The sequence below is a fragment of the Elephantulus edwardii genome, unplaced genomic scaffold (assembly GCF_000299155.1).
Source record: "Elephantulus edwardii isolate Elephantulus edwardi_28Jun2011 unplaced genomic scaffold, EleEdw1.0 scaffold00068, whole genome shotgun sequence".
Taxonomy (NCBI): Eukaryota; Metazoa; Chordata; class Mammalia; order Macroscelidea; family Macroscelididae; genus Elephantulus; species Elephantulus edwardii.
The window spans coordinates 8,066,888-8,085,785 of record NW_006399818.1 but is presented as its reverse complement, the minus strand read 5'-3'; the positions used below and the strand labels follow the sequence as shown (position 1 = coordinate 8,085,785).

General features: G+C 39.8%; 1 protein-coding gene across 2 annotated transcripts in view; it reads left to right on the top strand.

Annotated features, from left to right (window-relative positions):
• The window catches only part of ANKS1B (ankyrin repeat and sterile alpha motif domain containing 1B), a 1,992,519-nt gene that overhangs the window by 332,019 nt on the left and 1,641,602 nt on the right, over positions 1-18,898 (top strand). For both annotated transcript variants that reach the window (XM_006888510.1, XM_006888509.1), the window contains exons 5-6: positions 6,638-6,713; positions 13,004-13,105. In XM_006888510.1, coding sequence (XP_006888572.1) covers positions 6,638-6,713; positions 13,004-13,105 — 178 coding nt within the window. The remainder of the gene's footprint in view (positions 1-6,637; positions 6,714-13,003; positions 13,106-18,898) is intronic.

Sequence of the window (18,898 nt, the reverse complement as noted above, 5' to 3'; positions counted from 1 at the left end):
CTCAGTTTCAGCAAGCAGGGTTGTGTCATCCGCATAACGCAGATTGTTGATAAATCGTCCACCAATCTTGACCCCACATTTCTCCTCATAGAACCCAGCCTCCCGGATAATCTGTTCTGCATATAGGTTGAAAAGGTAGTTATGATGTCTTAGTAGAAACTGCAGACTTAGTAGTGTAGGTTTCTTCAAGTTTTACTGAGAGGCGCTCAGAAGGGACACACATGCACCTGTTAAAACACTAATTGCCCTGCTAAGCCAGAGTGCAGATCCATTCTGGGAGAGCTAGATGAGCAGTCTTCAGTCCTAGGTCATCAGATCCATACTAGGAGAGGTAGGTGGGCAGTCTTCTCCTGTGTGATTTACTGGCTCTGAAAATCTACTGCAGATTCAGCTGTGTGTGGGTTCAGGGCGCATCACAACATTTCACATGCACATGAGTTCATACACTTTTTTAACTGACTGACTTTGGGAAGCACGTTTTTTTCACGTTTCTTCTCTGTTGTGGCATGTCTCAGAATTATATTTACTTCTTTTGTTTTATGTAATTTCAAATAGAAAAGGACTCATAGCTGACTCTCCAGCAGGTTTTAAGAGGTAGTAAATAGCACACGAGGAGATTGCCTATCTTTCTCCTGAGAAGTAGCTGGTGGATTCGAATCCCCTGACTTTGGGTAAACAGTGCAACTCCTTACCACTATGTTGCATCATTTTGCATTTTCTGGGTATTCCACATTTTGTTTTCCCATTAATTTGTTCATGGATATTTTGGTTATTTTTACCTTCTGGCTGTTGTGTAAAGTGTTGCAATGACTGTAGAATTCTCCTTGGATTTCAGCCTTTACCTCTGGGTAAATTCCTAGGAATCTGAATCATAAAATAATTGTATAATTGATTTTTTTGGTGAGAAAAATTTGTATTTAGAATTAGCCAGCTGGACTCAGGTTAGATGATCCAATTTTGTTGGCAGCATCCAAAGCATCATAGTCAGGAGCAAGTCGAACATAGGCCTTCTTCTCTCCATCAGGCCTAATCAAGGTGATGACCTGGGCCACATCAATGTCATAGAGCTTCTTTACAGCTTGTTTAATTTAGAGCTTGTTGGTCTTGACATCCACAATGAACACAAGTGTGTTGTTATCTTCTATCTTCTTCATGGCTGACTCAGTGGTCAGGGGAAACTTGATGATGGCATAGTGGTCAAGCTTGTTTCTCCTGGGGGCGCTCTGCTGGGAGTATTTGGGCTGCCGTCGGAGTCTCAGCGTCTTAGGCCACCAGGAGGTAGGTGACGTGCAGATCTTTTTTTTTTGGCTGTGGACGCCCTTCAGGACTGCCTTCTTGGTCTTTAATGCCTTTGCTTTGGCTTCAGTTTTGGGAGGGGCAGGGGCTTCCTTTGCTTTTGGTGTCATCTTTGTAGAAAGATTTTTTGAGTAATTAACAAACTAGTTTCCACAGTGACTGGCCCTTTATACACACTCCGTAGTAATTGACGAGATTTTCAGTTTCTCCACAATCACTTGCTTCTTTTTCTTTCTTTTAAAATTATCTTCTCACATGTGATTTTTCTGCCTCTGAAAATCTGCTGTAGGGTCAGCTAGGAGTCAGTTTTTACTTCACAGCACACAACAACAACAACACTAAACTAAAGATGCTCCTTAGAAGCAAGGATAATGAAAATTTATTTCATGTACGTTTGGTATATTCTCAGGAAGTGGCAGACCTTGGAAAAAGACAGGCTGGGAAAAAATAGAGTCAGGTATAGAGAGGAGTCAGACACACCAACTCATACTGACCAGTGATGTTCTCCAGCTTTTCAAGTGCTTGGTGGTCATTTGAACATCCTGTATAGTCAACTACCTATTTCTCTTTAAAAACACCTTTTTAAAATGTTGGCCTTTGAGCCAAATGTTTAAGAATAGAAACCAAGTTTGGACAATGCTTGGCATTTAACTTGAACTGCCAGAATTTCAAGATGAGTTTAGAGGCCGTGACATCTAGGACATTATTGCTGATGTCAAATGGATCTTACTGGAAAGCAGAGAATACCTGGAAATTATATATTTGTGTTTTATTGACTATGTGACTATGTGCAGGTATTTGATTGTGTGAAGGTCAACAAACTAGGCTAACATTGAGAAGAGTGAAAATCTCAGAACTCTTAGTTGTGTTTGTGCGAAACCTATACTTAGACCGAGAAGCTGTGTCCGAAGAGTACAGGAACACTACTTCGTTTAAAATCATGAAAGGTGTGAGTCAGGGCTATATCCTTTTTCCATATCTTACTCAATTTGTATGCTGAACAAATAATTTGAGACATTGGACTTTATGGAGAAGAATGTGACATCAGGATTGGAGGAAGATTCATCAACAACCAGCATTATACCGATGAGATCACCTTGTTTGCTGAAAGTGAGGCAGACTTGAAGGGCTTGCTGCAGAAGATCAAAGACAACACCTTCAATATGGATTACATCTCGTCATCAAGAAGACAAAATTTCTCACTACTCACACAACGAATAAGTAACATCACTATAGAGGAAGATTGAGAATTATTTCATCTTACGTGACTTCACAATCAACGCCTTTGGTACCAGTACTCACGTGCTCAGGAGAACTATTACATTGGGAAACTCTGCTGTTAGGGACCTATGCAAAGTCCTGAACAGCAATGCTGTCATTTTAAGGGCAGCAGTGTTCCTGATGCAGTCATGGCCTTTTCGGTCACCTGCTGTGCACCTGAGAACTGGACAGTGAATAAAGATGAAAGAATAAAAATTCATGCCTTTGAATTGTGGCACTGGAAAAGAGTACTGACGATCCCTTGGACAGCCAAAAGAATAAATAGCTATGTCTCGGAGAAGGTGCAGCCAGAGAGTGCTCCTAAGAGGCAGAGCTGGTGAAGCTTCATCTCACATTCAATGGCTATATAGTTAGAAGAGGCTATTCTTTGGAAAGGTGGAGTGTTCATGAAAGAGAAGGTGACCCTTAATGAGGTTATCTGACACAGTGACTGTGACAGTAGAGTCAAGTATGCCAGAGATGATGAGGATGGCACAGGATAGAACAGAATTCACATCTAGAGTAGCTAGTACACAGAGTAGCTCTGTCCTTGACTCAGCAGCACCCAACAACAGCAAACATGACAGAGATTTATTACTTGATTGTATAATCCATGAATCGGGCAACTCATGCTATCAGACTGAATCTCAAAAATACGGTCCAAAAAAATACGATCTCAAAAATCTTACAAAAGCTGTATAAGTACTTTTATAATCTGAGGAACACAGAATGTTAGAGAAGTCCAGGTAGTTTCAATCAGGCCTTGAGATAATCATCAAAATGTCCATAAAAGGCTTTTCTTCCTTAGATTTGTGTTTGATTAAGTAAACAAATGACATGAGTCTTAGAGGTCATGTCCTGCCCATGGAGTAGGAGCTGAAATGTAAGAGGTAAAGATGCAGTGTTAATTACTTTCTAAGAATTCAGGCTATTTTCTTGAAATTCTGCATCAGTCATTTCTTTTTGGTATAGTGCCTCTGTATACTCCCTCCATCTTCTTTTTATACTTCCTGGGTCATTCAGCATCCTGCCTTTGGTATTCTTAAATATAACAACTCGAGGCTTGAATCTGTTCTTCAGTTCCTTCAGCTTAAGAAATGCCTAGCAGGTTCATCCCTTTTGATTTTCTGACTCTAATTTCTTGCTCATTTCATGATAATATTTGGCTTTAGCTTCCTGTGCTGCTTTAAAAAAATCTTCTGTTCAGCTCTTTAACATCTTAATTTTTTCCCTTTGCTTTGGCTTCTTGACATTGTAATGCAATATTGAGTTTATTCTGACATCATCGTGGCTTTTGCTTTCTCCTGTCTTTCCAGTGACTTTTATACATTCCTTATGAATGATATTCTTGATATCCTCCCACAGCTGCTTTAGTCTTTGCTCATTAGTCAGGGACCTCTCTAGAGCATTAAAGAGCAACGATGTCAGTTTGGAGACTAAGGTGCATTTGATCCAAGCCATGGCCTTCACAATTACTTGCTATGGATGAGAGTGCTGGACATTATCTAAGGAAGATAGAAGAAGGATCGGTGCTTTTGAGTTGTGGTGCTAGAGAAGAGAATTGAATATACTGTGGACTGCCAGGATAAAAAAAACCCAACAAACCAACAACCCAAAAATCAACCAAAGAAACAAACAAAAAAAGCCAACAACCCAAAACCCCCAGGTCTGTCCTGGAGAGGTTGAAACCAGTGTGCTCCCTGGAGGCAATGATTTTGAGGTTCCATCTCACATACTATGGGCATGTGGCCAGGAGGGACCAGTGACTGGAGAAATGGGATTAGGTCTCTCAGAGACAATGACATTGGCTTAGGATAAGGCAAGGTTCAGAGCTGTTGTATGTAGGGTCACTATGAGTTGCAGGCAACTTGATTGCATATAACAACAGTAACAACATCATCTTTCTTCCTTTTTTTAAAACGTTTATTCTTTGAAACCAACCTTCAGCCATGGAAGAAATGTCCTCAGTATATGCATTTTATTTTTATTTTCACAATGCTTTTAAAGTGAAAACTCTATAACTCATAAGCTATGACCACAAGACTGCTGCGTAACGAGCAAGCAGAGATCTCAATGGCAGGTAGCAGTAAGCCGTGTGAATTTATTTTCCTTCTCAAGTTTGCAGGTCAGCGTGGGAAGGTCTGCTTCATTCTTTACGTGAGCTGGGACAGTTGTACTTCCTGTGTCTGTTACCTTTCTCTAGGGCATTTTCCTCTCAAATCTCCCTGCTGCATGTATTTCTCGGCTTTGCAGAAGCTTGGCTTTCATAAGCACTTTTAATCACTGAGAGAAGAGTCTTTGCTTTCTTCAGCAGATCAATTATTGATACTGACATATTTAGGCTTTTCTAACTCAGCTGTTTTCCTTTCTATTTAGAGCTTTTTTCCTGAAATATGAAAGACGGACAATCTTTTCCTGTTACACTTTACAGGCTCAGAAGGCCAGTCGAGAGTTGCTATGGGTTGGAACCTATTCTATGTCAGTAAATGAGATGATGGGGTGAGATAGATATTGATGTGAAACAGACAGCAGAAGCATTGAACTTCAGGGATAGCTAGTGATAACATCTTAAATATAATTTAAGATTTGGCAAGTGGTACAGAGCAGTATTTCTGAAAGTGTGATCCCTAAACTCTCAGAATCACATGGAACCTTGTTAGAAATAGACATTCTTAGTCCTCATCCCAAACTAAATCGGAATTTCTGGGGTTGGCCCATAATCCTGGCTTTAACATGATCTCCAGATATGGGCACGTTGCAAGGAGGGACCAGCCCTTGGAGAGGAACATCATACTTGGAAGAGTGGAGGGACAGTGCAAGAGAGGAAGACCCTGGATGAAATGGATTGACTCAGTGACAAGGGTAATGAGGGGAGGTGTGTCAGAGATAATGAGATAGGCTCAAGATAGAGCAGGGCTCAGAGCTGTTTTACTTAGGTCGCTGTGAGTTGCAAGTGACTTGATGGTACAGAGTAACAATAACCACCAGGTAATTCTGATTCAAATTGAAGGCTGTGACTTAGTTGGGTAGGTGATGGAAAAATAAACAGGCGTGGGAGTTACATAGTGTCTGGGAGAGGGACCCACCTTTGAGACCTCTACAGAAGAAAACAGAGAATGATACTCCATGAAGATATTCAGTATTCCTGGAGAGGCAAGTGTGAAGTGATCAGGAGACAGATCTTCCGGGTTTTGTCAACCACATGAGACTGTTTATATTTCATTTATCTGAAACATACATTTCTACAGCTGTCTTTCCAAAGAGAAAGCAGTCTCCTCAAAGAGATTGGGAGTCCCGCATTATATTTCTGTGCTGTTCCATACCCTTGAACTATGTTGGCATATAAAACCCAATCCAAGCCAAGCCTGTATTGCCCTCCCGTCAACGCTGATGTATGGTGACCTGTGTGTTACAGAGTAGAACTGCTTCATAGGGTTTCTTGTTTCTCATCTCTAATCAATGGAGGCAGATCACAAGGGCCCCACTGTGTGAGTTAAATTGCAGACTGTATTCCTTGCAGCAAATTATAGGTTCCTTCTACCACCCAGGGGCCTGATCTTGATGCAAAGCTGGTGTTTAGTAAATGTGTATTGATTGATCTCACTGGATTCTGAAAAGAACCTTCACCATGCAGACATTTCCATTCTTATTTTCTGTGTGAGGACAACCAAGCATAGAGAGTGGTTTACCCAAAACTGACAGGGTAAATGACTTTTTTGGAAGCAGAAGGTTTGCACAAGCACCAGCTTTTGTATTTTGCCTCTACAATTCCCTCTTTATTCTAAACTACTTTTCTGTTAGGTAATGCTGAGATTACTGCATATTTGTATTCATACATGTTGTTGTCAGTTGATGTCTAGTTGATCACAATTCATAGCGACCTTATGAACAAAAGACCTGAAGCCTTACTATAACTATCATTGTTTCTCAACGTTCACAGAGTTTCCAGAGGCATATAGTTCAGGAAGTAGATGCCACCCCTGCTTCCAAGCATTCATGCATGGGCGATAGAATTTTAAAAACTGTATACTTTCCTAATGCAAATGTGCTTCCTTTTCTTTTCTTTCTTTGTTTTTTCCAGACAGAAAAGGGGAGTGCACTTCATGAAGCAGCCTTGTTTGGAAAAGTGGATGTGGTGCGAGTTCTGCTAGAAACGGGTAACGTATCTGGGTTCTTTACAGACTCCATCCTGCCAAATACAATCTCTCTTTCAGGAACAGTCTGAGGAAAATGACTCCATTTTCTTCACAAATCCCTCACTTCTTGCTTTCATGCCAAATTGTAGGTATATATTCCTATTAAGCCATCCTTTGTCCACCAGTTTTTCGTACTGTGGTTGCTTATACCTCTGATTCTGGAAGCTGTGACAGCAGTATTTCAAGAACAAGTGGGGCCACCTAGTGTGTGCAGGTTTCAGAAGAGCTGTCAGATGAAGAAAGACTAGGAACAACGGCCTGGCAATCTACTTCTCCAAAAATTGGTCAGAGAAGAACCTTTATAAATAGCTGCAGAACATCGTCTGTTATTATTCTAAAGATGAGCCATTCAAGATGGAAGATGTAGAAAATATGACCGTGGAAGAACTGTCTCCTTGAAGCAGAGTCAGCCTATTGACTTGGTTAAAGTAAAAGTTTTGGGACCTCATAACTGATGTGATGCAACTCAAAGAGAAGAAGCAGCTGCAAACATCTGTTAATAATTAGAATATGGAACACTTGAAGTATGACTCCAGGAAAATTGGCAATTGTAAGAAAAAAAAAAGGAAAACACATGAAAACCTGCTGATGTAGGCACTGATTAGTGAGCTGAAAAGTACTGATATTGGCTATTTTGAATCAGACAAACTTGGTCTACTATTCTGAAAATGAAAAAGAGAAATGGAATACTATTAAATGTCAGAAAAACCCAACAGTTCAGTAGCTAACCTGAAGAACAGTGTTGTCAATAATAGGATAATAATATTCATACACCAAAAAAATATCAGCTAATTCAACTGCTCTTCAAGATTATGAGCTAACAACCTAAAATGACAAGTTGGTTTCAACCTCTTTAGGACAGACCTGTTTGGTCTCTTGGCAGTCCATTTTATGCTCAGCACTCTTCTCCAGCACCACTACTCAAAAAAAATTGATTCTTCTGTCATCCTTATTCATTGTCCAGCTCTGTGATGCAATGCAAGTAATTACGAAGACCATGGCTTGGATCAGGTGCACCATAGTTTCTCATCTGACATCTTTGCACTTCAGCTCTCTGGAGAGATCCCTGAAAGTCGACTTTACTAATCCAGTTTATCTATTGATTTCCTGGCTGCTGATTCCAAGAGTGTTAATTATGGACATGAGCAAGCTGAAATTATTAACAACCTCAGTCTCTTCTCCATCTATCATGGTACTTCCAATTGACCCATTAGTGAGAATATTTGTCGTCTTGATGTTCAGTTTCAATTCCTATTGAAGGCTGCTTGCTTTGGCTTTCTGTAGCAGATGATTCAGGTTCTCCTCAATGTCAGTGATCAAGGTTGTGTCATCTACATGATGTAGGTTGTTGATGAGTCTTCCTCCAATTCTGATGCCACTTCATCCTTATAAAGACCAGACCAGCCTTCAGAATCCTGGAGAGTGTGAAACCAAGTTGCTCTCTGGAGGTAAGGATTTTGAAGCTCCATCTCACATACTCTGGGCATCTTGCTGTGAGGAACCAGTCCTAGGAGAAGGTTGGGAGGCTGAGAAGTACACCACAGGTGAGGAAGACCCTGGATGAGATGAATTGACACAGGGACTGGGATAGTATGGGCAGTTGTATCGGAGACTGTGAGATGGGCTCAGTACAGCACTGGTTTCAAAGCTACCATGTTGCCTATTGTCACTATGAGTCTTAGGCAACTCGAAGACATATAACAACAGGAACAAAATGCCACAGAAAAAGAAACGGAATAATTTGGCAGTTGAGAACTATAGCCTTTAGTGATAGAAATGGCACCAGAGATTATTCCTGATAAAATTTTGTAAGACATAATCAAGGCACTTCTTAACTCAAATGCTATTGCATGGGAGAAAGCTGACAGTTGCTTCCCATTAAAAATTATAACCTCAAAAAATCCACTGGAGGGAGCTCTAGTGGCCTATTGGCAAGAAGCTGCACTGCAATTCCAGAGGCGTGCTTTTCGAATCCACCAGATGCTCTGCTGGAGAAGGAGGGACACTCCTCCTGTACCTGTCAGATCCAATTTGATGGTGTGTACACACACACACACACACACACACACACACACACACACAATATTTTAAAAAATCCACTGGAGATTGAGTCAGAACTGACTTGACGGCAGTAAGTGAGTGGCTTGTTCAATCCAAATAGACCTTTAAAAATAATATACATATAGAGATTATGCATTGGGCCCAGGCTGGATGAAATACACAAAATTAAGTTGATTACATATCTTTAAAGAGATGTGGACAAGCTCATAGACAGAACAAGGCAGGCTGACCATCAGTTTGCACATATGGACGTTTATATGAAACTGAAGGGAATAAATTGAGAGCTAAGTTATGGCCTTGACTATTTTCCATCTGAATCTAGAGACCCAAAGAACCAGTGTCATGCATAGGACGCTGATGAGGGACGGCAACTTGTGGATTAATGATCTAAGATATCGTACATGGAGAAAGTAGAGGGTCATTTAAAAACCAGGAAGGAAATGAAACACCCAAATGGATGTCGGTACACACTCTGAAGCTTGCTTTGGAAATCAGAAAAGTGGAAGTGAAAAGAAGAACTGCTGAAGGAAAATCTGAAATGACTCTAAAGGATTTGAGAAACTAAGGGCGAGATTTTATAGCAAAATGTACAGAGACATGGAGCTTAAAAACCAAAAGAGAAAGGCACGCTTGACAGTTCTCAGAGTGAAGGAAAGGAAAGAAATTTTGCTCCCCAAATTGCAATAGTTAGGGATTCAGTTGCCAAAATATTGAATTACCCAGGAGGTATTTAAAGAAGATAGACAAAATCCAGAGAAAATACAACAAAAGAGAATTGGTTAACATTCATCCATTTCAGGAAGTAACATATGCTCAAGAGTCTGTGTAATTGAAAGAAGAAGTTCAAGAGGCAGTGAAGGCATGATGAAAAAGAAAGACTCCAGGGACTGATAGAATCCCAACTGAGATGTTTCAGCAAACATATACAAGGCTGGGAGTACTCCCATGTCTGTGCCAAGAAATCTGGCAGACCTGGCGCCCAATTCAAATAAAGGTTATCCCACAGGATGCACGCATTAGCAAATAGTATCATTAATACTGCACAAAAATAAACCCTGCTTAGGTTTTTATTAAAAATGGCAAGAGCAGGGCATTGATGTGAGACTGCTAGTTGTTAATTTGGATTCAGAGGAGGACATGGAAGAGGAGGTATAATTGCTGATATTATTAGGAGGTGCCGGTCCCTAGAGAAGGACTTCATGCCTAGTAGAAGGTCAGTGAAAAAGAAATCCACAAGATGATGGCCTGTCCCAGGGGCTCTATCAGTGACTCAAGCCCAGCAATCATAAGGACACTGCAGTTCTAGGCAGATTTTGCTCTAATGTCCACCGTCTATGACTTGATGGCACTTAACAACAATAACAATGACAACATAGAGCTCCGTTGGCCTAGTGGACAGAAAGTTACACTACCAAGCTCAAGGAGGGTGATTTTAGTCTGCGGTGCTCAGGCCTGGTTTAAGTTGTTTTTGTCAAACATTCTTCTACATGGTATGACATCGGTCTGTCCATTTGCTGTACAGAGGTAACTTGTGGTTGCTGTGATGCTAAAACTGTGACACTGATGTGCCAAATGCAAGAATGGTTACCCAGGGCGGTTAGAGTTTGGTGGAGCTTCTCGATTAAAACAAGCTAAGAAGCAGGAGTGGCATCCACTTCCAAAATGGCTTGCCCCCAGAAACTCTATGAACAGTGCTCAGGTCTTTCGTTCATAGGGTCGCTATGAGTCGTCTAAGACTTGACAGCACTTAACAACAACAGTTTCCATTGTGTCACCATGAGTTAGATCTGATTCAACCTCAAGCAGCCACAACAATTCATATCGTGTAGCATTGTGCCTCAGTGTTTAGGTGAAACCGAGATAAATGTGCACCTTCATTTACTCAATAGCTGTTTTAGTCAAAGCTCTTTCAAATGATATTTTTATGTATTTAAATCACATTTAAATGCACCTAAGAAACTGCCAAAAAATTTCAGTGCTAGATCGCAAATGAATACCCACTTAATATTACAAGTAAAAATTTAGCATACAAGATTAAGAACAAATAATTTGTGGCTATATTGGTACAAAAAAGATTGGCTATATCCATTCTGTAAGTTATTTTAAGTCCAGAAAATCTTGATGCTTAGCATTTTGTGAGGAACTGAATCATTGAGCTTTGAGTGATTACGTATTTACTCGATTTAAATTTTATCTACCTGACAGCCCCACTAGGCACTATTGGAATTAGAGTAGGTATTTCCCCCTTCTGCTCAGCTTTAACAGCTGAGACCTAATCTAGGCTCCCTGGATCGGATGCCGGATGATAGGTAAGCTTCTCTGTACAGATGTTGTCAATTTGTGTCATAGGGGTCACCCTTTATTCAAAGGATCATAGACGTCTGTGATCTCCAATAAGATAAGAGCCACTAGATGGGAGGTTCCTAAGTGAAGACGGTGAGTGTCTAGACTTCTTAGATATGTATTCTTGGAACAGTGAGATGGCACTGGGAGGAGCAGGTTTACAAGGAGCTTGACTTAGGAAGATTAAAGACTAGTAGAAATGAAACAAAAGAGATCTGTTAGTGTAGTGGTTTAGTGCTCTTCTGCTAAATAAAGGTCAGCACTTCAAACCCACCAGTTGCTCCATGAGAGGAAGATCGCTTAGTCAGCTTCTGTACAGATTTCCACTTGGAAACCATATGGGTCAGTTCTGCCTTATCTTGTAAAGTTGCTATGATTTAAAATTGATCTGACAACGGTGGTTTTGTTTTAGAAATGAAACTGCTTAGGCACTTTATACTGCACAGTGGGCCGAAAATGATTCCGGAATAAGTGAGTGAACAGATCTCTAAACTTCAAAGGGGATTTTTGCCTGTTTCAAAGGGAGGAGTTGATGTCCTTAAAGTTAGGACAGTCTCTTGGTTTATTAAAGAACAGACTATTTTTAGGAGGCTTTACTGGTGTTAACTATGGGTTGCTGAGATCAGAGTTCCCTCAACAGGACAAATTCTTCCAGCTACCTCATCCACATAGTAGTTATTGTTTGTAGACTGTTGTACTTTATTTTAGAGCAAATGCTTTGAAGCAGCAACAAAGCAGACTAGCTTGTTTGTCTTCGTGTGTGAGTGCTGATTGAAAAGAAATGAAATCGGGGCTGAGGTCAGAATATTTTTTAGGATCAGAAGACATGGGTATAAATTCATACTTGTGAGTAAATGGATGTGAGTTTTCGTGCTGTGGCCTATATTTAATGGATTTACTTCCCTCTGTGAACATAAAATGAAAAACAGTGGCAAGACTTAAATTGTGTTTGTGTTTATACAAGTTAAAAATTTCATGCGTGCTTCATTTTTACATGAAAAAACAGTGGTGTCACAATTGATTTGAGGTAGAATTAAATATGTGCTTATTACACAGCTCTAAAGGCAATGTTTAATAGTCATACTGTGATGAACTAGTATTTGGGACTAGATCCTGTAAAGTCACTGTGTTTGCTTAGTAGGTGTTTATTTGGAAGGTTCATAAACCATTTTTTCTGGAAGGAAAACCACTTCATTAAAATGGCATATTTAGAACAATAAATGTACTTAGAGTTAAAATACTTCTAACAGTGTTTCAATTACACACTTGAAGAAGTTTGCACACCAGGTAGACAGTGATGATCAAGGCTGACACAGAGTATAATCTTTCACACATAAATATTATGGGGTTTTGGGATTTTCCAAAGTAAGGATACCTTTTACCTCTTATGAATGCTCAAATATCCTAAAACTGGTCTTAACAGGGTTCATGTTTTACCTGATTATTGTTTCTTATGTATCTTTTCACCATGAGCATTGTACTTTTGGAACTCATGTTCTAAATCGAGAGATTTTCTTCTTTTAGCTTGAGAGTGTACCATTTGTTTCTGAGCAAATAACGAGATCATAAAGAGCAATGCTAATGATAAATTGGATCAGTACTTTGAATCCCAAGGATCCTCGAGGATCATTCATTATTGGAAAAGTTTTGAATCTTTAGTAGCAAGAGACTCGTGGATTTTTTCCAGTTAAAATTATGTATTAATGTTTAACTTGTTTTGTAAACTACCATCCAAGTTTGATGTTTGTACATTTCAAATGTTATATGTTTCCAATGTTATAGATTGACAGTATCTTCTGCTATCTCTTCAGTGTTGTAAATCTAGTGGGTTTTTCTTTTTCTCTTAGGAATTGATGCCAATATAAAGGATAGTTTAGGAAGAACTGTCTTAGACATTCTGAAAGAACATCCATCTCAGAAATCTCTTCAGATCGCAACTCTGTTACAAGGTAAAAACTATAGAATGATGGATGAGTTTTCCTTAAAGTAAATATTAAATTAAAACAGTATTACCATTTGGTTGTAGGTCTGAATATTTACTTGCTAATACAGATAGGCTTTTTAACTATATGACAGTACCTTTTAATGTTTTATTTCTGATTTTAAACTAAATATTTTTAAAAAGCTGATTTTCACTCAATATTTGAAAGTCATTTTTTTCTTGCTAAAACCAATGCAGTAAATATGCAATGATAAGCTTGCCTTTATGTTAACATATGTTACTATAACATGGTAACAATCATGTGTGTTATCTTAAATTTGAATAATATTTTGTTTTTAGGAATTTGAAATTATTGCGTCTAATTTATATAACAAATCTTGGTGGTCCATTTGTCAGGTGTTATTGCTCTACTTTTTTCACATGTGAAAACTGAAGATTCAAGATTCTAGTAATTTATTCAAATTGATGATATCCATCATTCAAAAAGGCACAAATGCTAAATAAGCAATAACAACAAACATTGTATTTCACTGAAAGGATGCTTTCCCCCACTTCCCTAACATCCTAACCAAGCTGTTGTTCTTATGTACTGTTGAATTGGAACCAACTTTAGCTGACCCTCCAGTGAGTTTTCAAAGTCAGTAAATCACATCGGAGGAGATTGCCCACTTTTCTTCCTTAGAGCAGCTAGTGCATTTGAATTGAGAGCCTTTGAATTGATGTTCTTGTGTGCTGTTGAACTGACCAATAGCTGACCAACGAGTGGGTTTTCAGAGGCATTAAATCTCACAGAAGAAGATTACCCACCCTCCATCCGCAGAGCAGCTGGTGGATTCGAACCACATGTGTTTGGGATTTCTGCAGAACTCCTTACCACTAGGGCACCGGCTCAATTCCTTATCAGTTGGCTACCAGTGGTTAATCAAGTAGTATGAGGTTATTCAATCTTGCGAGCTTTTGTTTTGGGAAAAGATCATATAAGTATTTTTGTTTTAGTTGCAGTTAGTATATATTGAGATGCTTTGGCAGCCATCTAGGTAATACTTTTTTATATTAAAAATTGTCAAATACTACGTAAGACCATTATTTTAAAAGTAGAAGGATAACTAGTAAGAGGTACATAAATGTCCAAGGAGAGAAGGGGTGGGGGTGGGGCAAAGGGGACAGGGGCTGGCAAGGAGGAGAAAGATATGAAGTGGTTGAGTTTGTTGGGCAGACGAAGGGGGTGAAGGAATTAGGAAAGATTAAGTGGAATCTGAAAAAGACATGGTAACAGTGATAGAAGGAGAGTTGATACCTTTGAGCAGTGGTGCTGGAGAATAGTATTGAACATACCATGGACTACTAGGAGAACAAACGAGTTCATCCTGGAGAGGATGAAGCCAGGCTGCTTCTTAGAGGCAAGGGTTCTGAAGCTCCACCTGACATACTTTGGACATATTGCAAGGAGGGATCAGTCGTTGGAGAGGGACATCATGCTTGGGAGGGTGGAGGGACGGCACACGAGAGGAAGACCCTTGATGAGATGGATTGATTCATTGACTGGGGTAATGAGGATAGGTGTGTTCGAGACCATAAGATTGGCAAGGGATAGAGCAGGGGTCAGGGCTGTTGTACATAGGATTGCTGTGAGTCTCAGGCGACTTGATGGCACATAATAGCAACAACAATAATGAGGATAGCTCAATGGTGATTCATTTAATAAGACACAATGTACTGGAATGATTGTATGAAGCACAATGTGAATGAAGGAATATGTGAAACAATGTATCTGAGTGAAAAAAAACCTTCATGCAAAAAAGGAACAATAACATTCTAAAAAATGATTTTTATCCCCATTGTATCACAAACTTTATGGACAATTTCGTTCTTGTTCACTGGCGTTCTGCTCTGTCAGTTAGACCTGCCAAGTAGCATGTTTTCTTAAAGATCTATTGTGATTTTTTCCCTTTCCAGTTGATTAGCTCCTGCCCTGGTTAGCAGTGTTCATCCCCAAAGATTCTTTCAGATTGGCACAGATGTAATCAAGGAGAAAGGCAGGAGACATTTCACCAGGGATTGGCTGGGAAGCTGAATACAGCTTTATTCTGTAGGGAGAGGGATTAAAACCAAGTTAGGCAGGAGACGTAGATAAAGGAATAAACACAGTTTAAGAGGGCAAAGTGGTAGATGCAGTACAAGAGATCATTACAGAACCTGTTAGCTAAATTCAAGCTCCTATAATTTCTTATTGATAAGGAAGTTGATGGTATGTTAAGTACATGCAGAGATGAATAAAATGAAATAAAAGCATGACTTATTTTAAAAAAATCAAGAAAGGATAGTTGATTCTGGCATGCTGTAGAAAAGGAAAAAGATAGATAAAGAGTGGGAGACACAGACCACCAGCAAACCAGATAAATCTGAAAACTCCTCAAAAGCATGACTTTTAATATTAAAGACACTTAAATGAGTCAACCAAAAAAGTGCTCATACTGTAATATATTGTAAACGTTTGTCCCTATCAGTTAATGTATAGAAAGGTTGCAGAAAACAGTATTGTGCATGTCTTTTGGGATAGGTAAAATCTTTTTCACTCATAAGAAAGGGACATAAGAATATTTTTTTAAACACACTCTATGTGCTTAGCTTAGATGAAAATACTACGTAAGACTAAATATGGTCTCTGAAATTGGGAAGATTTCATATGGCTTGCCATTTAGTGATAGAGTATATAGGACATCCTTGAAGTTTAAAAATTATTGGAAATTTCCAGAATGTGAGCACATTATATTTCTTAAATTCTTGAAGTCACTTTCAAATCAGTTACATTTCAAATCTTTCAAGAAGTTGGTTTCAGAAATAAAGTCATTTTATAATAGAAAAAATTATTGTTTGCATCCTAGAGGAGAAATTCAGCTTATATGATGGCTTATATATAATAATTTATGACAGAAAAACTTTAAGGAAAGAAAGTTTTTTTTGTTATGTGTCATCGAGTCACTTGTGACTCATAGCGACCCTATATACAACAGTCCCAAACCCTGCTCTGTCCTGTGCCAATCGCACTGCTTCTGACACACCCATCCTGATTACCCCAGTGACTGAAGCAATCTACCTAATAGAGGATCTTCCCCTCCTGCGCTGTCCCTCTACCCTAACAAGCATGATGTCCTTCTCCAAGGACCTGTCCCTCCTTACAACATGTCCAAACTATGTCAGACGAAGCCCCAGAATCCTTGTCTCCAAGAAGCAGCCTGGTTTAATCCTCTCCAAGATGAATCTGTTTTCCTGGCAGTCCATGGTACATTCAGTACTCTTCTCCAGCACCACAGCTCAAAGGCATGAATTTTTCTTCTATTCTCCCTAGTCATTGTCCAACTGTCTGATACGTAACAAGTGATTGCAAAGACCATAGCCTGTATCAGATGCACCTTTGTCTCCAGAGTGACACTATTTCCCTTCAGTACTTTGGAGAGGTCCCTAACAGCAGACTTTCCCATCACAATATGTTTTTTTATTTCCTGGCTACTGGTGCCAAGAGTGTTGACTGTGGAGCCAAGCAAACTAAAGCTCTGAACAATCTCAATCTCTTCACCATCCATCCTGATTCTGCCAATTGGTCCAGTGGTGAGAATCTTTGTCTTCTTGACATTGGGCCTCAATCCATATTGGAGGCTGCAGTCCTTGACCCTCTGCAGCAACCACTTCAGGTCCTCCTCAGTTTCAGCGAGCAGGGTTGTGTCATCTGCATAATGCAGATTGTTGATAGATCTTCCATCAATCCCGACACCACACTTCTCCTCATAGAGCCCAGACTCCCGGATAATCTGTTCTGCATGTTGTTGTTGTTGTTGTTTGCCATCGAGTCATTTGCGACTCATAGCGACCCTATGTACAACAGCCCTAAACCCTGCTTTATCCTGTGCCAATTGCACTGCCTCTGACACACCCATCCCGATTACCCCAGTCACTGAACCAATCCATTTTATAGAGGGTCTTCCCCTCTTCTGCCGTCCCTCCACCCTCCCAAGCATGATGTCCCTCTCCAAGGACATGTCCCTCCTTGAAACTATGTCAGACGAAGCCCCAGAATCCTTGCCTCTAAGGAGTTGCTTGCTTTAATCCTCTCCAGGATGAATCTGTTTGTTTTCTTGGCAGTCCATGGAACATTCAGTACTCTTCTCCAGCACCACAGCTCAAAGGCATCAATTCTCCTTCTATCCTCCCTAGTCATTGTCCAACTCTCTGACGCATAACAAGTGATTGCAAAGACCATGGCCTGTATCAGGCGCTCCTTAGTCTCCAGAGAGAGACACCGTTGCTCTTGAGTACTTTAGAGAGGTCCCTAACAGCAGACTTTCCCATCGCAATACGTTCTGTTCTGCCTACAGGTTGAAAAGGTATGGAGGTAGGACACATCCCTGGTGTACACCTTTCCCAATTTCAACCATACTGTAGATTATCTTCATTTCTGAGTAGAATTTGCCTAATAGAATTTTCCTTTGAAAAATGCAGTTTGGATGGTGTGCAGACATAATTGGTAGGCATGAGAGCAGAAGTTTTTAGCCATATTTTGAAGACATTTTCTTTTTAAATAAGGCAGTACAACTAAAAGATCCTTATAGGAGGAACCTTTTAGATGGAGGCTACAACCAAGCATTTATGGCCTGAATACTTTTGCCAGAAAACAGATATATTTTCTTTTATTACACCTTTTCTTTTGGCTAACACTGTTTCTATACAAATTGAGTTCATTGTTAGAATTATGAAAGTCTAGAATTTCAGCTGATTTAAAATTTTTAGAGTCTTAAAATATTATAAACTCATGATTATTATTGAATAGAACGGACTCATAGCTAACCCTCCTTTGAGTTTTCAAGGCTACACATCACAAAAGAGGTAATTTCCATTGTTCTTCCAAGGAGCCAGTGGTAGATTCAAACTGCTGGAGAAGTTTGACCTTTGGCTTAGCAACACAATGCCATAAGGATTATGCCAGTGGAGCTTCCTTTAAAAAATATGGTCTTTAATTTTGCTTTATTTCCAGATTTTACATGGGGCATCTCTCTATACTTAACCATGCTCTGCATTCCTTTGTATTCTAGGACTTTATGTCTAAATATCAATTGACATTTGTCCTTGCATTTAGATAACATTTTCCTATGACAGAGTTTAGAGAAAATGAGATATCTTCTTATACCAAGTTCTCTAAAGAAGGGAACACTGGACATGGGGGCACAGGGCCATGAATATCTCTCTGAAAGGACCAGAGGGAATGAGAATAGCTCAGCCTTCACTGCCCCAGAGTAAAAAGCAATTAAGAGCCTTTTGCCCAGCCCTGTGGTGCCTCTAGAGCCATATCAACAGAAAAAGGTTTATTTGTTGTTGACTCACAGACTCACGGTTATGGTACCTACAATGAGATTTATATAGGGAAGCGAGTGGAAGAGGCAAAGACTATTTCACAGTATAAGTTCAAGTGGGAAGCAAGTGGAAGAATCAAAGAGTATCTCATAGTACTAGTTCAGCAAGCTCTGGTTTCAATTCAGCTGTCAACTCCATATCATCCAGTGAGGTTTACCTCAGAGTATTTAAAACCAAATCCTCCAGCAAAGTTTACCTCAGAGCAGTTATAAATCAGATTCTCCTGCAAACATCTGGCAAGAATAGCCAAAGCTTTAACTGTGGCCAGCAAAAGCCAGAAGCCTCAGGTCACACCTGGCTGTTGTTTGTCCACAATGCCATAGTCTCTTTACCACCAAGGCCTCTCTCTCACCAAGTTCTTGCTGTCACAAGACTTGTTTGCCTAAAAGCTTGT